The sequence below is a fragment of the Sorghum bicolor genome, chromosome 8, assembly GCF_000003195.3.
Source record: "Sorghum bicolor cultivar BTx623 chromosome 8, Sorghum_bicolor_NCBIv3, whole genome shotgun sequence".
Taxonomy (NCBI): Eukaryota; Viridiplantae; Streptophyta; class Magnoliopsida; order Poales; family Poaceae; genus Sorghum; species Sorghum bicolor.
Genome location: NC_012877.2, coordinates 54,602,957 through 54,619,427, shown reverse-complemented (window position 1 = coordinate 54,619,427; position 16,471 = coordinate 54,602,957). Strand labels below are relative to the sequence as shown.

General features: G+C 39.1%; 3 protein-coding genes across 4 annotated transcripts; all 3 read right to left on the bottom strand.

The window, feature by feature from the left end:
* LOC8066340 lies at window positions 343–8,026 on the bottom strand. Of its 2 annotated transcripts, none has more exons than XM_021446640.1 (26): window positions 7,868–8,026; window positions 7,672–7,782; window positions 6,654–6,770; window positions 6,420–6,560; window positions 6,177–6,255; window positions 5,962–6,082; window positions 5,597–5,715; window positions 5,363–5,454; window positions 5,125–5,236; window positions 4,992–5,040; window positions 4,365–4,513; window positions 4,221–4,285; window positions 3,971–4,132; window positions 3,452–3,535; window positions 3,270–3,359; window positions 2,821–2,896; window positions 2,623–2,713; window positions 2,463–2,532; window positions 2,211–2,390; window positions 1,989–2,111; window positions 1,780–1,863; window positions 1,518–1,702; window positions 1,302–1,440; window positions 1,167–1,226; window positions 965–1,069; window positions 343–842 (listed from the first exon to the last, which is right to left on the bottom strand). In XM_021446640.1, the coding sequence occupies exons 1-26, from the start codon at window positions 7,943–7,945 to the stop codon at window positions 723–725; spliced, it is 2,802 nt and encodes a 933-aa protein (XP_021302315.1). In that variant the 5' UTR covers window positions 7,946–8,026; the 3' UTR covers window positions 343–722. The 2 variants fall into 2 exon arrangements, with proteins under 2 accessions (XP_021302315.1, XP_002442296.2); XM_002442251.2 differs by having other exon boundaries at window positions 5,125–5,233.
* On the bottom strand, window positions 11,138–12,609 carry LOC110429937 (uncharacterized mitochondrial protein AtMg00810-like). Its single transcript, XM_021446711.1, has one exon. It carries the CDS (start codon window positions 12,526–12,528, stop codon window positions 11,260–11,262), a length of 1,269 nt encoding a protein of 422 aa, XP_021302386.1. The 5' UTR covers window positions 12,529–12,609; the 3' UTR covers window positions 11,138–11,259.
* On the bottom strand, window positions 12,692–16,457 carry LOC110429532. The gene is made up of 2 exons (XM_021445588.1): window positions 14,664–16,457; window positions 12,692–14,337 (listed from the first exon to the last, which is right to left on the bottom strand). Exons 1-2 carry the CDS (start codon window positions 15,775–15,777, stop codon window positions 14,294–14,296), a joined length of 1,158 nt encoding a protein of 385 aa, XP_021301263.1. The 5' UTR covers window positions 15,778–16,457; the 3' UTR covers window positions 12,692–14,293.

The window sequence follows — 16,471 nt, the reverse complement described above, 5'->3', positions numbered from 1 at the left end:
TTCAATCTCAACTTCCGAATCCATAGCTCAGCTACAGATGTTCTTGTTCATCTGGAGTACTCCATCCATAAGTCATTCTAAGAATCTCGGAGAGTCCAATTATCTCAAATTTGACCAAATTTATATGGTAGGATAATAATATTTATGATAACAATTAAGTATCATTGTAAATTTTTCTATAATTTTGGTCAAACTTGAGAAACTTTTACTCTCCAAGATTCTTGGAATGACTTATAATTTGGAATGGAGAGAGTAGGTTTGAACTTTGGCATCCATACCACGCTTACCCATATCAGAAATTACAGCTAATTTCGTAGGGCAAGCAGTAGCTCAGAGTAGTCAAGTACAACAAAACATTTTTATGAGATATTGCCATACATATAACCCCTGCAGCAATCAACCAGTCTGTTCTTTACATGTACAAGCCTATCCCGATTTGCAGAATACCAAGGGTGTAAGAAGATGGTATAGGGCAACGACTACAGATCTCAGTTACAACAGCAAAAAAATCATATGAATCCTCTGATTCCAGATACGGGTACTTCATTAGGCAATCTAACTAATTACAAGGGAGTGTGTGTCAGGCGATGGCAGCTGTATGTTAGAGCAGGAAAAAACCCTGATCTAGTAAGGATCAGGAATGGCTACTTGTGAGGACATGCCTGTTTGGCAAGTATAAAGCAACTGTAAAGATGCTGCTGTTTCTCTATTTTCAAGTTCAGCTACATGAAGTATGTGTGCGGTTGTGTCTTCTTTCTTGACCCGCCGCCGCTTCCAAACTCGTTATTCCACTTAGAAATTTGGGCCATGGTTTCTGAATCAGATGGAAAGCTAGCACACACCTACAGTGAAAAGCTCAACTGATTATCATGTGCTTATAACATGTGCTAAGGGAAAAGCTAATCTTAACAGCAGAAGTGCCCATAGCATGCCAGAAATAGGTAGGAATTAATTATTCCTTCACCTGTCCAAGCGCAAATTTCAAGTCATCCATTCCAAGTGGGCGAATGTCCTCCCTTCCATACAACGGAGGCTCAGGCCTACCTTCAGCTATTGCCAGACTCTTCTCCTGTATCAAACAAATGATATTTTAGCGCTACCAAGAGAGAGAGATGGTGTGAGAGGCATCAAAACGGCTAAACCATAGATGGAGGTTCTGCGCACACCTTCTTTTCCTTCTCAATAATTTCACGAATGGGACGATGTGCTGCAGTTACACATAGATTCTGCAGGGAAGGGATCATTATGATAAGTTTTGCAATCCCTTCTCATTTCTGAAGTCTTAAGGCACAGCAACATACCTTCAAGTCACTTCCTGAATATCCATCAGCCATTTTGGCAATTGATTCAAGATCCACATCTGGTTCTAATGTTTCTTTGGATAGTATTACTTTCAAAATCTTTTCTCTATTTGACTTGTCAGGAAGGCTCACCATTAATCTGCCAATAAGACTCAGTGCAAAGAGTTAAGGAATGGACACAAAACTAGTCTAGTTCAGGGGATCATAGAAGCTTACCTGTGAGGAAATCTTCGAACAACAGCATCATCAAGGTCAAATGGCCTATTTGTGGCTCCAAGAACGATTACACGTTCTTGCTCTTTAGTACACAAACCATCCCAATGTATCATAAATTCATTTTTCACCTTGCGTGTTGTCTCATGCTCTGTTGGTCTTCCCCTCCTTCCTAGCAAACTGTCAACCTGTTATTAAAGGAAAAGACACAGTTGTGAGTGCAAAACACAGAAAAAACAATGGACAAACCCATTTGATTGCACACCTCATCAACAAATATTACTGCAGGAGATAGTTTACTAGCTAGAGAGAAAATGGCCTTGACGTATTTCTCTCCATCTCCAATCCACTGAACGAAAAAAATAAAATTGTCATCAGATTTAATGGAACATCTTCTGACAAAAAAAAAGCACCCAGAACCGAGCTTCTGCCCCTCCTCCAATGTGAATACCAACTGTTTCTGTAGAATAGTACCTTTGAGGCAATGCTTGACATTGGTACATTGATAAAGTTTGCACCAACCTCAGTTGCTACTGCTTTTGCAACCATTGTTTTACCTGTTCCAGGAGGTCCAAAGAGCAGTATTCCCTTGACAGGCTGCCAGAAAGAAATGCATTGGTAGTACTTCCAAATGTAACTGATGGTTAGTAGGCAAATATGTCGGGCCACTTTGCTCTTTTAAAGTTAGGCGAGCACCTTTGTTAGCTGCCCTTTGCTGTACAGTTCAGATCTCTGCAGAGGGAGCATTATCAATTCCCTCAGTGTGTCTTTCAAATTGTCCAGGGCTCCAATGTCCTCAAAGGTAACTCCAGTGTCATTAGGTGCGATAACATTTGATAGAAGATTTTTCTCAAATTCATTCTCTGTGACCACATCCTGAAAAAACGACTTGCATGAATTTGAGTATCAGGGACTTGTAACCAGATACATATAGAGATGGAGTGTCACCATTAGTGCATTCTTTGACCTCTTAGCGCCACTGTGTGCATTCTGTAACATACTGAATCCATGCTTGAGCCTGTATCCACAATGCTACTTAGCATTCCACAGAAGGGATCAATTGATGTTTATATCAAGGTGTGATATAACATTAGCATTGTATTTTTACCTTTCGATTGGAAGTACCCATTTGCCATCATTTGGGGGTTCACTGTCATGAAGGTGATAACTAATAGCATATCCAACAATCTTTTCCAAATCTGAAGTATTCAAAACAATATGTATATATATTTTACAATAGTGTTATTATTGAAATGAAAAGGATAAAAGAATTGGTCCATGAGCAACAAAGATAGAAACACCTTACTTTCATTAGTTAGTAATTGATCTTTGATAGGTAATTCTTGAAGATCATTGCACTCAATTCCTCTACTAATCAGAAACTACAATGACAAAACATTGTAAGAGACATAACATTTGTTCAGGAGGTTCACACTTCAGATCATGGATGGAATGAACAGCTGAAAATGTGGCCATAAAAGGTATTGGCCTATCAGGGGCTAGCATTCTAGCAAGTAGTGCTTAAAATTTCAAGGCCATTTCCATGATGATATTATAGAAGAAGGATAATAATGAAATAAATTTCAAGTGCATATAACATTAAAAAAGGAATATTCAACTCAAATAAAATATGAAGTATCAATGTATCATAAAATTCTATTTCAGAATCAATTTAAGTGTGATGGTACACATAGTTTACATTCCAATAAAATGTTCCAGCCAAATGTTTAAGTGTATACCTTAATTGCAGCTTACCTTACGAATATTAAGAATATTGGCTTTAGCTCTAAGGGTTTCAGTATCACAATCTAATTGTTTCTTGAAATCAGATAGCTGTGCTTCATTCTGCCCAAAAAACGTATATAAAAATCTCCAGGTTAAACAAAGTACCATCAACATGCACAATGTGTAACATAAGTGCCTAAGGATGACAATACCTGGGGAAGTTTAATGCAAATTTTATTAGGGAAAAGATTATTTAGATGCTCCATTGACTTGGTAGGACATTTGCTTGGGGTTTCCTGCATTTTTTAAACATGCATTAAAAAATGGATCAAACATAATTGATATTGTGCCACTAAATGCAAAAAAACTATTAGCAGGCTTAAAAATATTAACTGTTGCATGTCAAGAAACTTTATAGACCCACAGAAAAATAATACAAACGGATGAAAATGTTACCTTAATAGTATTAAGTAGTGCCTGGATTTCACTAAGAAGCCAAAACAGTCCAGAGCACTCTGTTACTGTTAATATTTTTCACAGAAACAGGGAAGCAAGGGAATATAACTTCACACCGACTTGTTACTTAAACGATAATTCAAGGACAAATAACCTTTCAGGGACAGCCTATTAAGCATTTTGTCCAACTCTAACCCAAACATGCTTCATCCTTTATGTCTTGACAACTTGTAATCCAAATTTCATTTTGTTCCCTAATAGGTGCACAAGTATACCTGATCCTTGCGGTTCTCTGCATGAATCTGAGACCCAATTATCAGAACACCAGCAGGAAGTTCACTTAGTGATGCATGCGATTCTGTACATTCGGTAAATGATTTCTCTACATCCTTGAGTAAAACAATCAAATTACTGCTTTTGCTTTCTTCTGAAATGACCTGAAAGGCATTGAAAACCAAAACCATGTTACAGGCAGTAATAAGGGAAAAAAGTTTAGTGAGACTGATCGCCTACAACAGCCATTACCTCGATTAACTTTTCTAAAGCAATGCTATCAACTCCACCAGAAGAGTCTGTCCGAAGTTCCAAAGCTGAAGAAATGTTGAAAAAATATCTCACATAAGAGTACAAGAATATGGATTGCTTAAGAAGTTCAGAGTTCAGACTAACCATGACAAAAGAAGCCATGATTTTCCTCGCATAAACCTCCAAGATCATTACCATCAGTTACAGGATTGTTAAATCTAACTCCAACTTTGGAGGACCGGTTTTCTCCAAAAGCAAGCACCACTTTGCCTCGAGAACCACAAGAAGGGCCCCTGTGAATCAACCAAACGACTCATCAGAATGTGAAAGAAATGTATCTCAGTAACAAAATAATGACATGACCACCACAACAAAAAGATTAATTAGTGTCAACAAAAAGATTAATCAATATCTAACTACATCAAGTCCTCTCTGATTTCAATTCAAGTTCATGTAACTCAAATTTGGAAATCATACACTCAAAAAGATATTCAGTCAGAAGAAACACCATTTTGAGTCTGTCAAATGCTATTGCTGCATAAATATGTTCCTTCCACTGATACTAGAATAAGGTTGAAAGATATCCTCATTTCAAGTCTGTCAAGGCTCAAGAACACAAGGGGTTCCAACATTCACTGTCTGGGTCATACAAATTAACTCCACTTCAGAGCACATCTGGCAAAATGCAATCACAAAGAATACATAGAGATCTAAGACACACCATTGCTAAGTTAAAATGAAACACGAAAGCATAGCTCTCAACAAAAATACCTTGGTGCCAGATTTAATGAACTAGTACCAGTATACTCTACCCAATCACCTGCATAATAAAAAAGATGTAAAGATTCAATTAAAGACAGAGTTAATGTTAGTATAGAAAAATAAAGAAACGGGCAACAAAAACCTTCTTCGAAAGTGTGTCTGTTGGATGTCCCCACAATATCATCTCCTGAACTAGAAGGTGCAACATCCCTCCGGACATCCTTTATGGACTCTCGAAACTTAGAAGATGTCTGCTAGAATATTATCTCTTAATCAATAATATGTATGTTTCTGCAACATGTTGAGAAGTTGAAAACTTGAAAAGTTTGGTAAAATTTTGAACTGTGTGTATCAGTAAAGGGAGCTCATGTAGAACTTACACCAGACAGCATAAGAGCATCAAGTATTAGAAGTCTAGCGTCAAAACGCTTTGAAAGTGCCTTTATCAATCTTTCCTGGTAAATTTCAGACCCTAGAAGCAAGTTTTTGCCAAATAGTTAGAGACATACAGAAAAGCAAACACCAAGAAATTGCCAGCTAGGCATAACAGTGTGTGTAACACAGCTCCATGACATTATTTTGTCACAATAAAATAAAAAATTCATAAAAATTACCTGGTGGGCCAGATAACAGAATTCGCTGATCTAAAGGTGAAAGTTTTGGTAAGAATTTCCTAGACTTCTTTTTCATGTGTATGAACGCGGATGATAAGAGTATCTCCTTTGTGCTCTCGCTGCACGAAACGAGCACAGCTTAATAAAAAAGGTGGTATATAAGAAAAGAAAGACATAGGCTGAACTATTTAGGACCAAGCCACCAAAACTATAGCAAAGATAGATTGCTTTGGCCCAATTATTTTGGCAAAATACTGAAATTTGATCAACAAACAGAAAAAGAAAAAGTTCAGAGAAAAATTGGAAGATAACAGAGCTCTTAATGAAAATACACAAGACTGTATAATCTAGAACTAGCATATTACCTGAGATAATATGGGAAATTATCAAAGGTTACTTCAATATCCTTTGGGCTCAGAATCTCTTGCCATCCGCTCAGAGGCAAAGAAGCTGATGGACTAGACCTATCGCTCTGATTTTCAAGAGCTTCAAAAATCAAAATTCACCCAGTCAAGTCAACCTCAGTTAAAGTTGGTCCTACAATATCCGAACTGATCATACGCTATTAATGTAACCTTACCAGATCCAACTACCCTCTGGTTATTCTCTCCAGCCAATGCTGCAGTAACTGCATTACCCCTTAGAGGATGCTGAAAAATCTGCCAGCATGTTATGGATCACTCAAGATTGAAGTCAAACTAACAAATCCGACTCATTGTATCATTGAGAAAGTACCTATTAAGATCCAAATGAATAGAGAATGGACAGAAGAATGAAATGGACATGTATGATGTATGAACAAAATTTGATAATTTATGGATACATAGGCATGCTTGCCACATTGACCGAAAACAATTTCATCCCCTCCTATGAGGGGAAATTTGAAGCCACTTCTGAACTTTCTTCCATTTACTGCAACCTTACCATTTTTCCCTGTGACCTCTAACTTACATGGACCTCCTTGCTGGAAAATGAAAAAAAAAAGGCCTAGTTTATGCAAGAAGACAAAAAGCACAACAAAATAACTGCATTCTAACAAAGGAGAAGCATAAAGGACCTCAAGACGCCGCAGTATGCATAGTTCTTGACTAACAGTTTGGTCATCCAACCATATGTCACTGTTTTTATCGCTACCAACAGAAATTTGGTTGCCAAAGATAGGAACATGGGGGGTCTGCAAATCACAGATGGTTGTATCAGATAATATCAAATAAGCAATATGCCCTGATTAAGGTAAAAAACAAATGCACAAGTTACAAATAGAGTTAGAATGAATTTCAGCTGATTGATCACCAAAAAAAAAAAGAGGTAACTCAAGATTTATGAATCATGATGACAAACTTACAGGTTCACATTCGAGATGCAGAAAGAAAGACTGCATTCAGAGAGAGAGAGAGAGAGAGAGAGAGAGAGAGAGAGAGAGAGACCCCATGAAGATACTGTCTCCATTTTTTCCCCTAATTAAACAGAGATTTTCTTGCAGTCAGCCAATCACCACACCGAGAAGAATCTTTCAGAAGTTCACCTACATTTGACCCTCTACGAGTGTGTTATAATAAAATAAAATCAGAAATGGTGGTTTAATAATTCCATTAGATCATATCCTCGTCCCTAAAAACCGTTATGATCCTTACAAAAGAGAAACGACAACAGTACAACATTCGGAATCCTAATACTCCAATCAAGGAACTCCTCCCTCCGGACCAAGAAACTACTGATAACTAACGGATGCCAAGAACATTCAAGAAACTGCACAGAAATACAGAATGTGGACACCGTTGTGCACCAGCAACCAGAAGTCCAGCAGAAGACATGGACTTGACACAATGCGCCAAAAGCTAGATCCCCAAGCCCACGAACAAACAAATTGCGCAAATGCCGTACAGGTTCCCGAATCATCAAGAACCGATGCACAGAAGGCTCCGAAATGGCACGGCAAGAACCGTCAAGAAACCGCTGAGATGAAGAATCCAGGGAAGAACCACCAGCAAGACTCCGAAGAGCACAATACGGAATGTTGGCTGGCGCCGCCCAAGTAATAAATGTTGGGAGTCTCAAACCCCACACACACGCACCTGCGAGCACTGCGAAAGCAGCTTCGCCCACGGTTTGGGGCCCGAGCGCGTCCCTGCCGCCGCCGCCGCCCCCGCTTCGGGCGCGGAAGCCTCCGACGCCTTCTCCACCGCCTGCGCGCGATTCCAGTCCACGTCAGCTCCAACCCATACCGTATTCCCGCTTTGTGGAGGAGGAGGAGGAGGAGCTCGAGTTCACCTTGCCGCGCTTGGTCGGCGAGGGCAGCAGGGAGGACGATGCCGCCAGGCGCTTCCCTCCGCTGCGAGTCGTCACCATGGCGGCCGACCGGCGACGAGAAGCCCAAGCCTTTCCGCAAAAGGCAAAGGAAACGGAATGGAAGCCCAAGCCTCCGTGGATTTTTTTGATGGAGGAAAAATGGCGGAGCCTGTGGGGTTTTATTGAGATGGGTGGGCCCATATGTCAGCAGAGAGCAGTGGGGCCCACCTGTTCGTGTTCGTGACCCTTTTGTGGTAGTATATAACCAATGAAAAAAATTTCATCTTTTTTAATTACGGAATAAACATCTCTACCTTCACGCTCACAAGTAAACATTTATGGCATAACCTTACAAAAGGGTACTTAGACCAGAGTTCCGCTACACGGAGGCAAGAGGGAGCCCTATTACAGCCCACCAATGCAAGTGTCAACCAATGCATACAAAACAACAATGAGCCCACTGCTCTACAGGTAAAAAAAAAAATTCATCTATCACATCGAATCTTAGGACACATAAATGAAACATTAAATATAGATAAAAAAATAAACTAATTACACAGTTTGGTTGAAAATCGCGAGACGAATCTTTTAAGCCTAGTTAGTCTATGATTAGCCTTAAGCACTACAGTAACCCACATGTGCTAATGACAGATTAATTATACTTAATAGATTTGTCTTGCAGTTTCCAAGCGAGCTATGTAATTTGTTTTTTTATTAGTTTCTAAAACCTTTCCCGATATCCTTCCGACATATCTGATGTGACACTCAAAAATTTTTTATTTCCAATCTAAACAGGGCCTAATTCTTTTTTTTTTTGAAACTTTTGTGGTACTTTGTACTACTGTACTTTCCCATGTTTATTTATCAATTTGAGCCCGGTGTTTGACCAATTTGAGTCTTTTGGCCATGTGCACATTTAGGCCTTATTTAGATCTGAAAAAGATTTTGAATTTTGACACTGTAGCACTTTCGTTTTTATTTGACAAACATTGTTCAATTATGGACTAATTAACTTAAAAAATTCGTTTCGTGATTTACAGGCAAACTATGCAATTAGTTTTTGTTTTCATCTATATTTAATGCTCCATACATATGCCGCAAAATTCGATGTGATAGAGAATCTTGAAAAGTTTTCAGTTTTTAGGGTGAACTAAACAAGGCCTTAACACCTTATTTGGAAACATTTTCCCTTTCCCAAGTGAACCTTGCTCACACTTGAAATTTAACCACACGACTTTATGAGATCTAGCTAATTTTAAAGAAGTATTGACAAGTAAACAACTTATATTATTTAAGTTTACCATTTTATCTCTATTTTTCCAAAACGAAGGCGGACTCCATCCATGTGTTAGTTTAGCTAAAAAGACTTAGTTTTTCTTGTGAACTTTTCTTAAGTTTTTGGTGCCATGTAGTTTTGGTATCTGAACAACATTTCTAAAGAACTTTTACAGTAAAATTTATAATTATTAATTCCAAATCTAAGCAAAGTTTCGTAAGTTGTACATGCTTAATCAACCATCAACGAAAGCTAGGAGTTAGTATGAAGTAAGGGTTAGTATCTTCTTCTTTTTTATTTTTTTCTTTAATTCATTTATTCAACCTTTGAATTAATAATGTCTAGAACATGGACGAATAGTGGCTTTAGATTCAAAAAACAAGAAAAAAATCATAATAAAGTTAAAAAATGAAGATAAAATCATAATTATCCTTAAAAGCAGGAGCAGCAACACCAAACTTCTTTTCTTTAGTCAGTTGTGAATTTAAAATTGTATTGACAATAATAAGCCCCATGATAAGGTTTACTCACTCCATTCTCTTTTATATGACACAACTTAACATGACACATTCTCCCAACTTTTACCATATATTTATTTTTTAATATTGTTTACACTTATAAACTTATGATAATTGGATAGTAGATTTAATTACAAATCCAATTATATCAAGTTTGTGTTATAATAATTAAAAATTGATATTCAAATTATTGGTCAAAGATCTTGAAGTTTGGATCTTCACATGCCTTAGCATCTCCAACAGTTTGACGTATTTTCTTTGCCATTTGTTGTAGTTTGCCAATTCCCAAAACGAAATGGGGAGGAGAAAAACAAGTCATCTTCAAGAGTTTTGCAAAATTGACTTAACATTTACCAAATTGTAGACCCAATTTGACTTGCCGCGAATTTTTTGTATGAGGGAGTAGCGCGGATTCGCGGCGATCGCGTTTGCCAAGTGCTTCGCCGGTTTGCATATATGCACAGCTTGACCAGCTAAATGACAACTTGCCCAAAATGCCAATCCAAGATCCAAAACAGTTGGATACGTGTTTTTAAGATTTTTGGCAAAAAACAAGAATGTCAAACACAAATGCCTAACTGTTAGAGATGCTCAGCATCTCTAACGATTTGGCAAATAACTTCCCATCTATAATTTTTTTTAGTAAAATGAGGAAAAACCCTCTCCAACAGTTTGACATTTCAATTCCCTATCTTTTCCAACTTGGCATATCTTCCTATCTAACGCGCAAATATACGCGCAGACTCCGCGCTTGACATCGATCTTTCTCCTCATGCTTAGCGGGACTCTTCGTATCGTTAGCAGATTTTTGTGTTTTCGGAAACAAAAATTGCCAAACTATTGGAGATGAGATCTTTTTTTCCTCTCTATATTATTTTGGAAGTTGGCAAACAACAAGATTTAGGAAACAAATTTTACCAAACAGTTGGAGATGCTCTTATAAAAGAGAACAGAGGTAGTAATAAACATGGATCACATAGTCTAGTAATAATGTTGCAGTTAATTGACTTTTCATGTCACAACAAATTGTTTAGGCCCTGTTTTGGTAAGGGTTTAGTTGGTTTCTTTAAGAAATGTTTTCTAGAGTGAGAAAAATGTTTTCTTGTTTCTATTGTTGGTTCTAACTTTAAATCTTTTGGTAGAGAATCAGTATCTGTTTGGTAAGGAATTGTATTATCTCTAGAGCAAAATAATTAAGAAAAAACATACAGGGCCTTAAATGGGCTTGAATTCCTTAGAATATATTTTGAATTTGAAGCAGATCCGCTGTGGTTTGCTGCCGCTGCCGCCGGCCCGCCGCTCACATGTGCATATTTTGCGATCCGATCGAGCATATTTTGCAACATCTATGACTTCACACTAGCTGTTACATAATAAACAGTATGATGCAGTGATGTTGTAATGCATCAATTCAATTCAAAATATACTGTGGTGCCGTGATGTTGTAATGTGTAGATGTTTGGAGAATTTTCTGGAGTCACCCTCTATCTCTTGAGTCTGAGTACATATACATATACATATATGGGCCTCTTGGGCCAAATCCAATAACTTACAAATCATATACAGCCCAACACTCCCCCTCAAGATGGGCGATAGATATCAATCATCCCCATCTTGTTACATGCTAACATACATTCATTAACTCCTAAACCTTTTGTTAAACAATCAGCTACTTGCTCACTTGAAGCTACATGACTCAGTTTAAGTGTTCCATCATCTAGCCGCTCCTTGATAAAGAAGCGATCAATCTCCACATGCTTAGTTCTATCATGTTGAACTGGGTTATTAGCAATGTTGATCGCTGCCTTGTTATCACACCAGAGCTTTAGATAAACTCCCCCTAGTTTCAACTCAGATAATAAATTCTTTAACCATAACATCTCACTTAAACACACGGACATGGCTCTATATTCTGCCTCCGCAGTTGAGCGAGACACTACTGGTTGTTTTTTGCTCCTCCATGATACTAAATTTCCTCCAACAAATGCACAATAGCCAGATGTTGACCTTCTATCATCCAAACAGCTTGCCCAATCCGCATCACAGTAACCTTCAATATTTAGGTGATCATTTCTCTTGAACCATAGTCCTTTTCCAGGATTACTCTTCAGATATCGCAAGATTCTGCAGACTGCATCCATATGCCCACTCCTAGGATCATGCATGTATCGACTCACCACACTTACGGCATATGTTATATCAGGCCTTGTATGACATAAATAAATCAAACGTCCTACAAGTCTTTGATATTTCTCTTTATCCACCGGATCTCCAGACTGAGCACATAATTTGTGGTTCTGCTCGATAGGTGTAGAAGCTGTGCGACATCCAAGCATACCTGTCTCATTTAGCAAATCCAATACATACTTCCGTTGTGAAAGAACAATCCCTTTAGGAGATCTTGCTATTTCGATACCCAAAAAATATCTAAGTTGTCCAAGATCCTTGACTTCAAACTCTTTGCTTAGATTCTTTTTCAGCCGAGCTATTTCTAAAGTGTCATCTCCAGTAATAATTATATCATCCACATAGACTGCAAGAATAGTTACTCGATTATTACAGTGATGATAAAATACAGTGTGGTCCCCATTGCATTGCCTGTATCCCATCTTACACATCGCCCGCCTAAAGCGATCAAACCATGCCCTTGGCGATTGCTTTAGACCATACAAAGATTTCTTTAGTTTCAATGCCTTTCCCTTAGTTTGAGCGGTATCAAATCCAGGTGGAATTTCCATATAAACTTCTTCCTGAAGATCTCCATGCAAGAATGCATTCTTAACATCCAACTGATATAGTGGCCATTCAAAGTTAGCAGCACAGGAGATCAATGTTCTAACAGTGCTCATCTTTGCAACAGGGGCAAATGTCTCATCATAATCAATGCCATATGTTTGACTATATCCTTTTGCTACCAATCTTGCTTTGTATCTCTCTATCTTACCATTGGGATTTTGCTTTACTGTATATACCCATTTGCAACTAACCACCTTCTTTCCCACCGGAAAAGGTACAAGATCCCAAGTTTTGTTCTTTTCAAGTGCTGCTAGCTCCTCTAGCATGGCTTCCTTCCACTTAGGATCTCGCTTTGCCTCTTTCCAGTCTCTTGGAATTGCCACAGATTGCAATGATGCTACAAAAGCTTTGTAGGTAGAAGATAGGGATTCATATGAGACATAATTAGCTATATCATTCTTGTCCTCAATGCCATCTTCAAAGCCATATCTCTCTGGAGGTTTTCCTGCTGTACTTCTCATTCCTTTTCTTGTAGCAATAGGGAGATCGATAGAAGAGTTGATATTTTCACTTGAAGGTGCTGATGGATTATCAACCTCATTATCAATTGGAAGTTGTTCTTGCTGCACCAACTGTGGTTGCTCCACCTGGGTACCATCTTCATCATTAACAGGTGAAGGTTGTACAGAAGGATTTCTCCTCCTTCTCGTGTACACCTGCAGATTTCTTTCCGTGTGTGATGTTCTCTCCTTCTCCACATTTGTTGCTTCACTTACAACCACTGGACATGGGATTAGACCAGTAATCACTTTACTCCTCCTCGATTCCTCAACATCCTTAGTCACTAATGGTCCATTCTCCTCATCACCAACCTCACACGTATTAGAAGAATCAAGATCAAGAAAAAGATCACTCAAATCTGTTTTCTCCCCATAGAAAGGAATAGTTTCCCTAAAAGTAACATCCATACTCACAAATGTACGATGTTCTGATGGGCTCCAACATTTGTACCCCTTTTGCCCAGATGAGTAGCCAATAAAAATGCACTTAACAGCTTGAGGATCTAATTTCCCAACAGATGGTCTATGATCCCTAACAAAGCATGTGCATCCAAACACCTTTGGTGGAACAATAAACTCATTTTTTCCAAAAATCATTTCACATGGAGTTTTCATACCAAGCACTCTCGATGGCATACGATTAATAAGATGAGTAGCGGTCATAACTGCCTCACTCCAAAAGAACTTAGGCACGTTCATAGTATACATGAGTGAACGAGCCACCTCCAAGAGATGTCTATTCTTCCTTTCTGCCACTCCATTTTGTGCAGGTGTATCAGGACAAGAGGTTTGATGTAATATTCCCTCAGTAGATAGATAACTTCTAAATTCATTGTTCACATACTCTGACCCATTATCAGTTCTAATAATATGAACATGAGCATTGAATTGGTTTCTTATGCATGCACAAAAGTCCTTAAAGCAGTTAAGCACCTCACTTTTATGTTTCATGAGATATAACCATGTCATTCGAGAGTAACAATCAATGAAGGTCACAAAATATTTCATTCCACTCAGAGAAACAACTGGAGAAGTCCACACATCAGAGTGAATTAATATAAAAGGTGACACACTTCGCAATCCCCTACTCACATATGAAGTTCTTGTGTGTTTCCCAAACTCACATGCATCACATAGTAACTTACTTTTGTCTACCTTACACATTTGTTCAGGAAATATCCTACTCATAATATCAAAAGATATATGTCCCAACCGACAATGCAAAAGCATTACCTTAGCCTCATCTTCATTTGCAATGGCTGATAAAGCAAGACATATCGCTTTATTTGTCTTCCTTCTGTCAAGATACCATAGCCCATTATGACGAACCCCAGTCCCAAGACGCTTTCCAGTCTTCCTTTCCTGAATTAAACAATTTTCACGATCAAGGAAAACTTGACAGTCCATCTGATCAACCAACGAGCTTATTGAAACCAAATTAACTGGAAATGATGGAACATATAATACTGATGACAATGTTATAGATGGAGTGCATTGCACTGTACCAACACCTCTAATTGGTCGAGATGTTCCATCAGCAGTCTGGATTGTGTCTTTATGAGAGTATGAATATGGCGTATATGATGTAAACTCACTTGACATGCCTGTGACATGTCTGGATGCACCAGAATCTAATATCCAACTTGAATTAGAATTTTCTATGGACAATAAAGCTTGTTTTTTCATACCTGCGTCACAATGGATAAAATTGGCAACATTATCTGTTGAAGTTGACACTACTCCCTGATCATCTGATTTTGAGTTGTTCTTATTTTCCTTCAGCTTTCTCAACTCTTCTAATTCTGTAGCTGAAATTGTGACTAAGTCTGAAGCACCTTCCTCAGACATAGCAAAATTGGCTCTAAGGCCTCTTCTTCCACCATGACCTCTACCTCCTCTCGGTGCACCCCTATCATTGCCTCTTCCTCTTCCGCGATAAGTCTTTTGTGGTTGACTGCAGTCCCGACTCAGATGACCCTTATCACCACAATTATAGCATATTCTAGTCTCTTGAGATCTTGTTACAACATATGCTGGACGGGATGGGGCTGGAACATTTCCTTTCATTACCTTTAGCCTAGTTTCCTCTTGTGCCATAGCAGCAATAGCTTCTTCTATACTAGGCAGGCTGGATTGATGAAACAGAGAGGCACGCCTTCCCTCAAATTCTGAATTGAGGCCTCTCAAGAATTGGAGAACTCGTTTTTTCTCAACCCATTTCTTCACCCACGCCACACAATCAGGGTGTGGCAACTCAATTGGATCATAGTGGTCCAAATCAGCCCATAACCGCTTTAGCTCTGCAACATACTCCATCAGAGATAGCTCCCCCTGTTTCAGATGATAGAGCCTATCATCTGTATCAACAAACAACATCACATTCCCTACACCAGAGTATGTCTTCGATAGTGATTCCCAAATACCATATGCAGTCATAATTGTATCTACTGATCCAGCAATAGGTGGCACCATTGAGCTCAACAACCAGGCAACTATCAAAGAGTTAGTAGCATCCCAGGCTTTCCATTCATCACTTGATTTATCCTTGGGTTCAGTTACCTTTCCATTAACGAAACTTTCAAGTTTCTTTGCCTTTAACAACAATAATGCCCTCCTGGACCAAGCTAAATAATTCTTTACGCCTTCCAGTTTGATATCATTCGGTGTGAGTTCCAATTTCTGAACTGCATCTGTATATAATGGCACACCCACTTTGCTCGAAGATGGAGCCTCATTCTTCTTCTCAGTAAGCAAATCGACTAGCTTGCCCAATATCTGCTCAATCCCCTGATTATCTCCCATTTCTGCTGAAATCTACAGCCTGCCGTAGATACTTCCACAAATACTGTTGTGTACCAACTAGTAGTCTAAACAACCCAAATAACCAGCACCTCTTAGCTCCCTTTCACTAACACGTACAAGCCTCCAGCAGCAAGCAGCACCAAATCCTCCCTATTTTGCAGCTTCTGATTGTAGATCAGCTCCTCACCTTTTCCTTGACGTCTGCAGTTCCCGTCAGAGGTCCTGCCAGCCTTTGTGCTGCCACTGCGTTGCAGGCCAGCAACACACGATGTTGACCTGCTTCTACCTGCCACCACAAGCTCCTCTGATGCGGCTTCAGGAGCTCTATTCTCCAATCCACGCACCACCACAAGCTCCTAAGTTGCTTCCTCTGCACACCCAGCCACAAATCCTCTCCTACGAACTGGGTGCCTCCGTTGTCCTTTCCGCTGCAGCTAGATGCCTCCAGAGCGAACCTCTCCTCCTGCAGCTCTCGAGATGGCCTCACCACCGGCAGCTGCCACAGGTCGCCGCCGCCATCGCCACAGTCGGCTCTGACACCATGTAGATGTTTGGAGAATTTTCTGGAGTCACCCTCTATCTCTTGAGTCTGAGTACATATACATATACATATATGGGCCTCTTGGGCCAAATCCAATAACTTACAAATCATATACAGCCCAACATAATGCATCAATTCAGAAATGAATAGTGA

Bases quoted from the DNA above. Each gene is read 5' to 3' on its own strand.
- LOC8066340 (XM_021446640.1), bottom strand. From the start codon at position 7,945: ATGGTGACGACTCGCAGCGGAGGGAAGCGCCTGGCGGCATCGTCCTCC. The intron at 3,536-3,970 runs GTATACTTGTGC...TAAAAAATGCAG, and splicing joins CAGAGAACCGCAAGGATCAG to GAAACCCCAAGCAAATGTCC. The intron at 3,360-3,451 runs GTATTGTCATCC...TTTTTTGGGCAG, and splicing joins TTTGCATTAAACTTCCCCAG to AATGAAGCACAGCTATCTGA.
- LOC110429937 (XM_021446711.1), bottom strand. From the start codon at position 12,528: ATGAGCACTGTTAGAACATTGATCTCCTGTGCTGCTAACTTTGAATGG.
- LOC110429532 (XM_021445588.1), bottom strand. From the start codon at position 15,777: ATGGGAGATAATCAGGGGATTGAGCAGATATTGGGCAAGCTAGTCGAT. The intron at 14,338-14,663 runs GTATGAAAAAAC...TGTTTAATTCAG, and splicing joins TTTTATCCATTGTGACGCAG to GAAAGGAAGACTGGAAAGCG.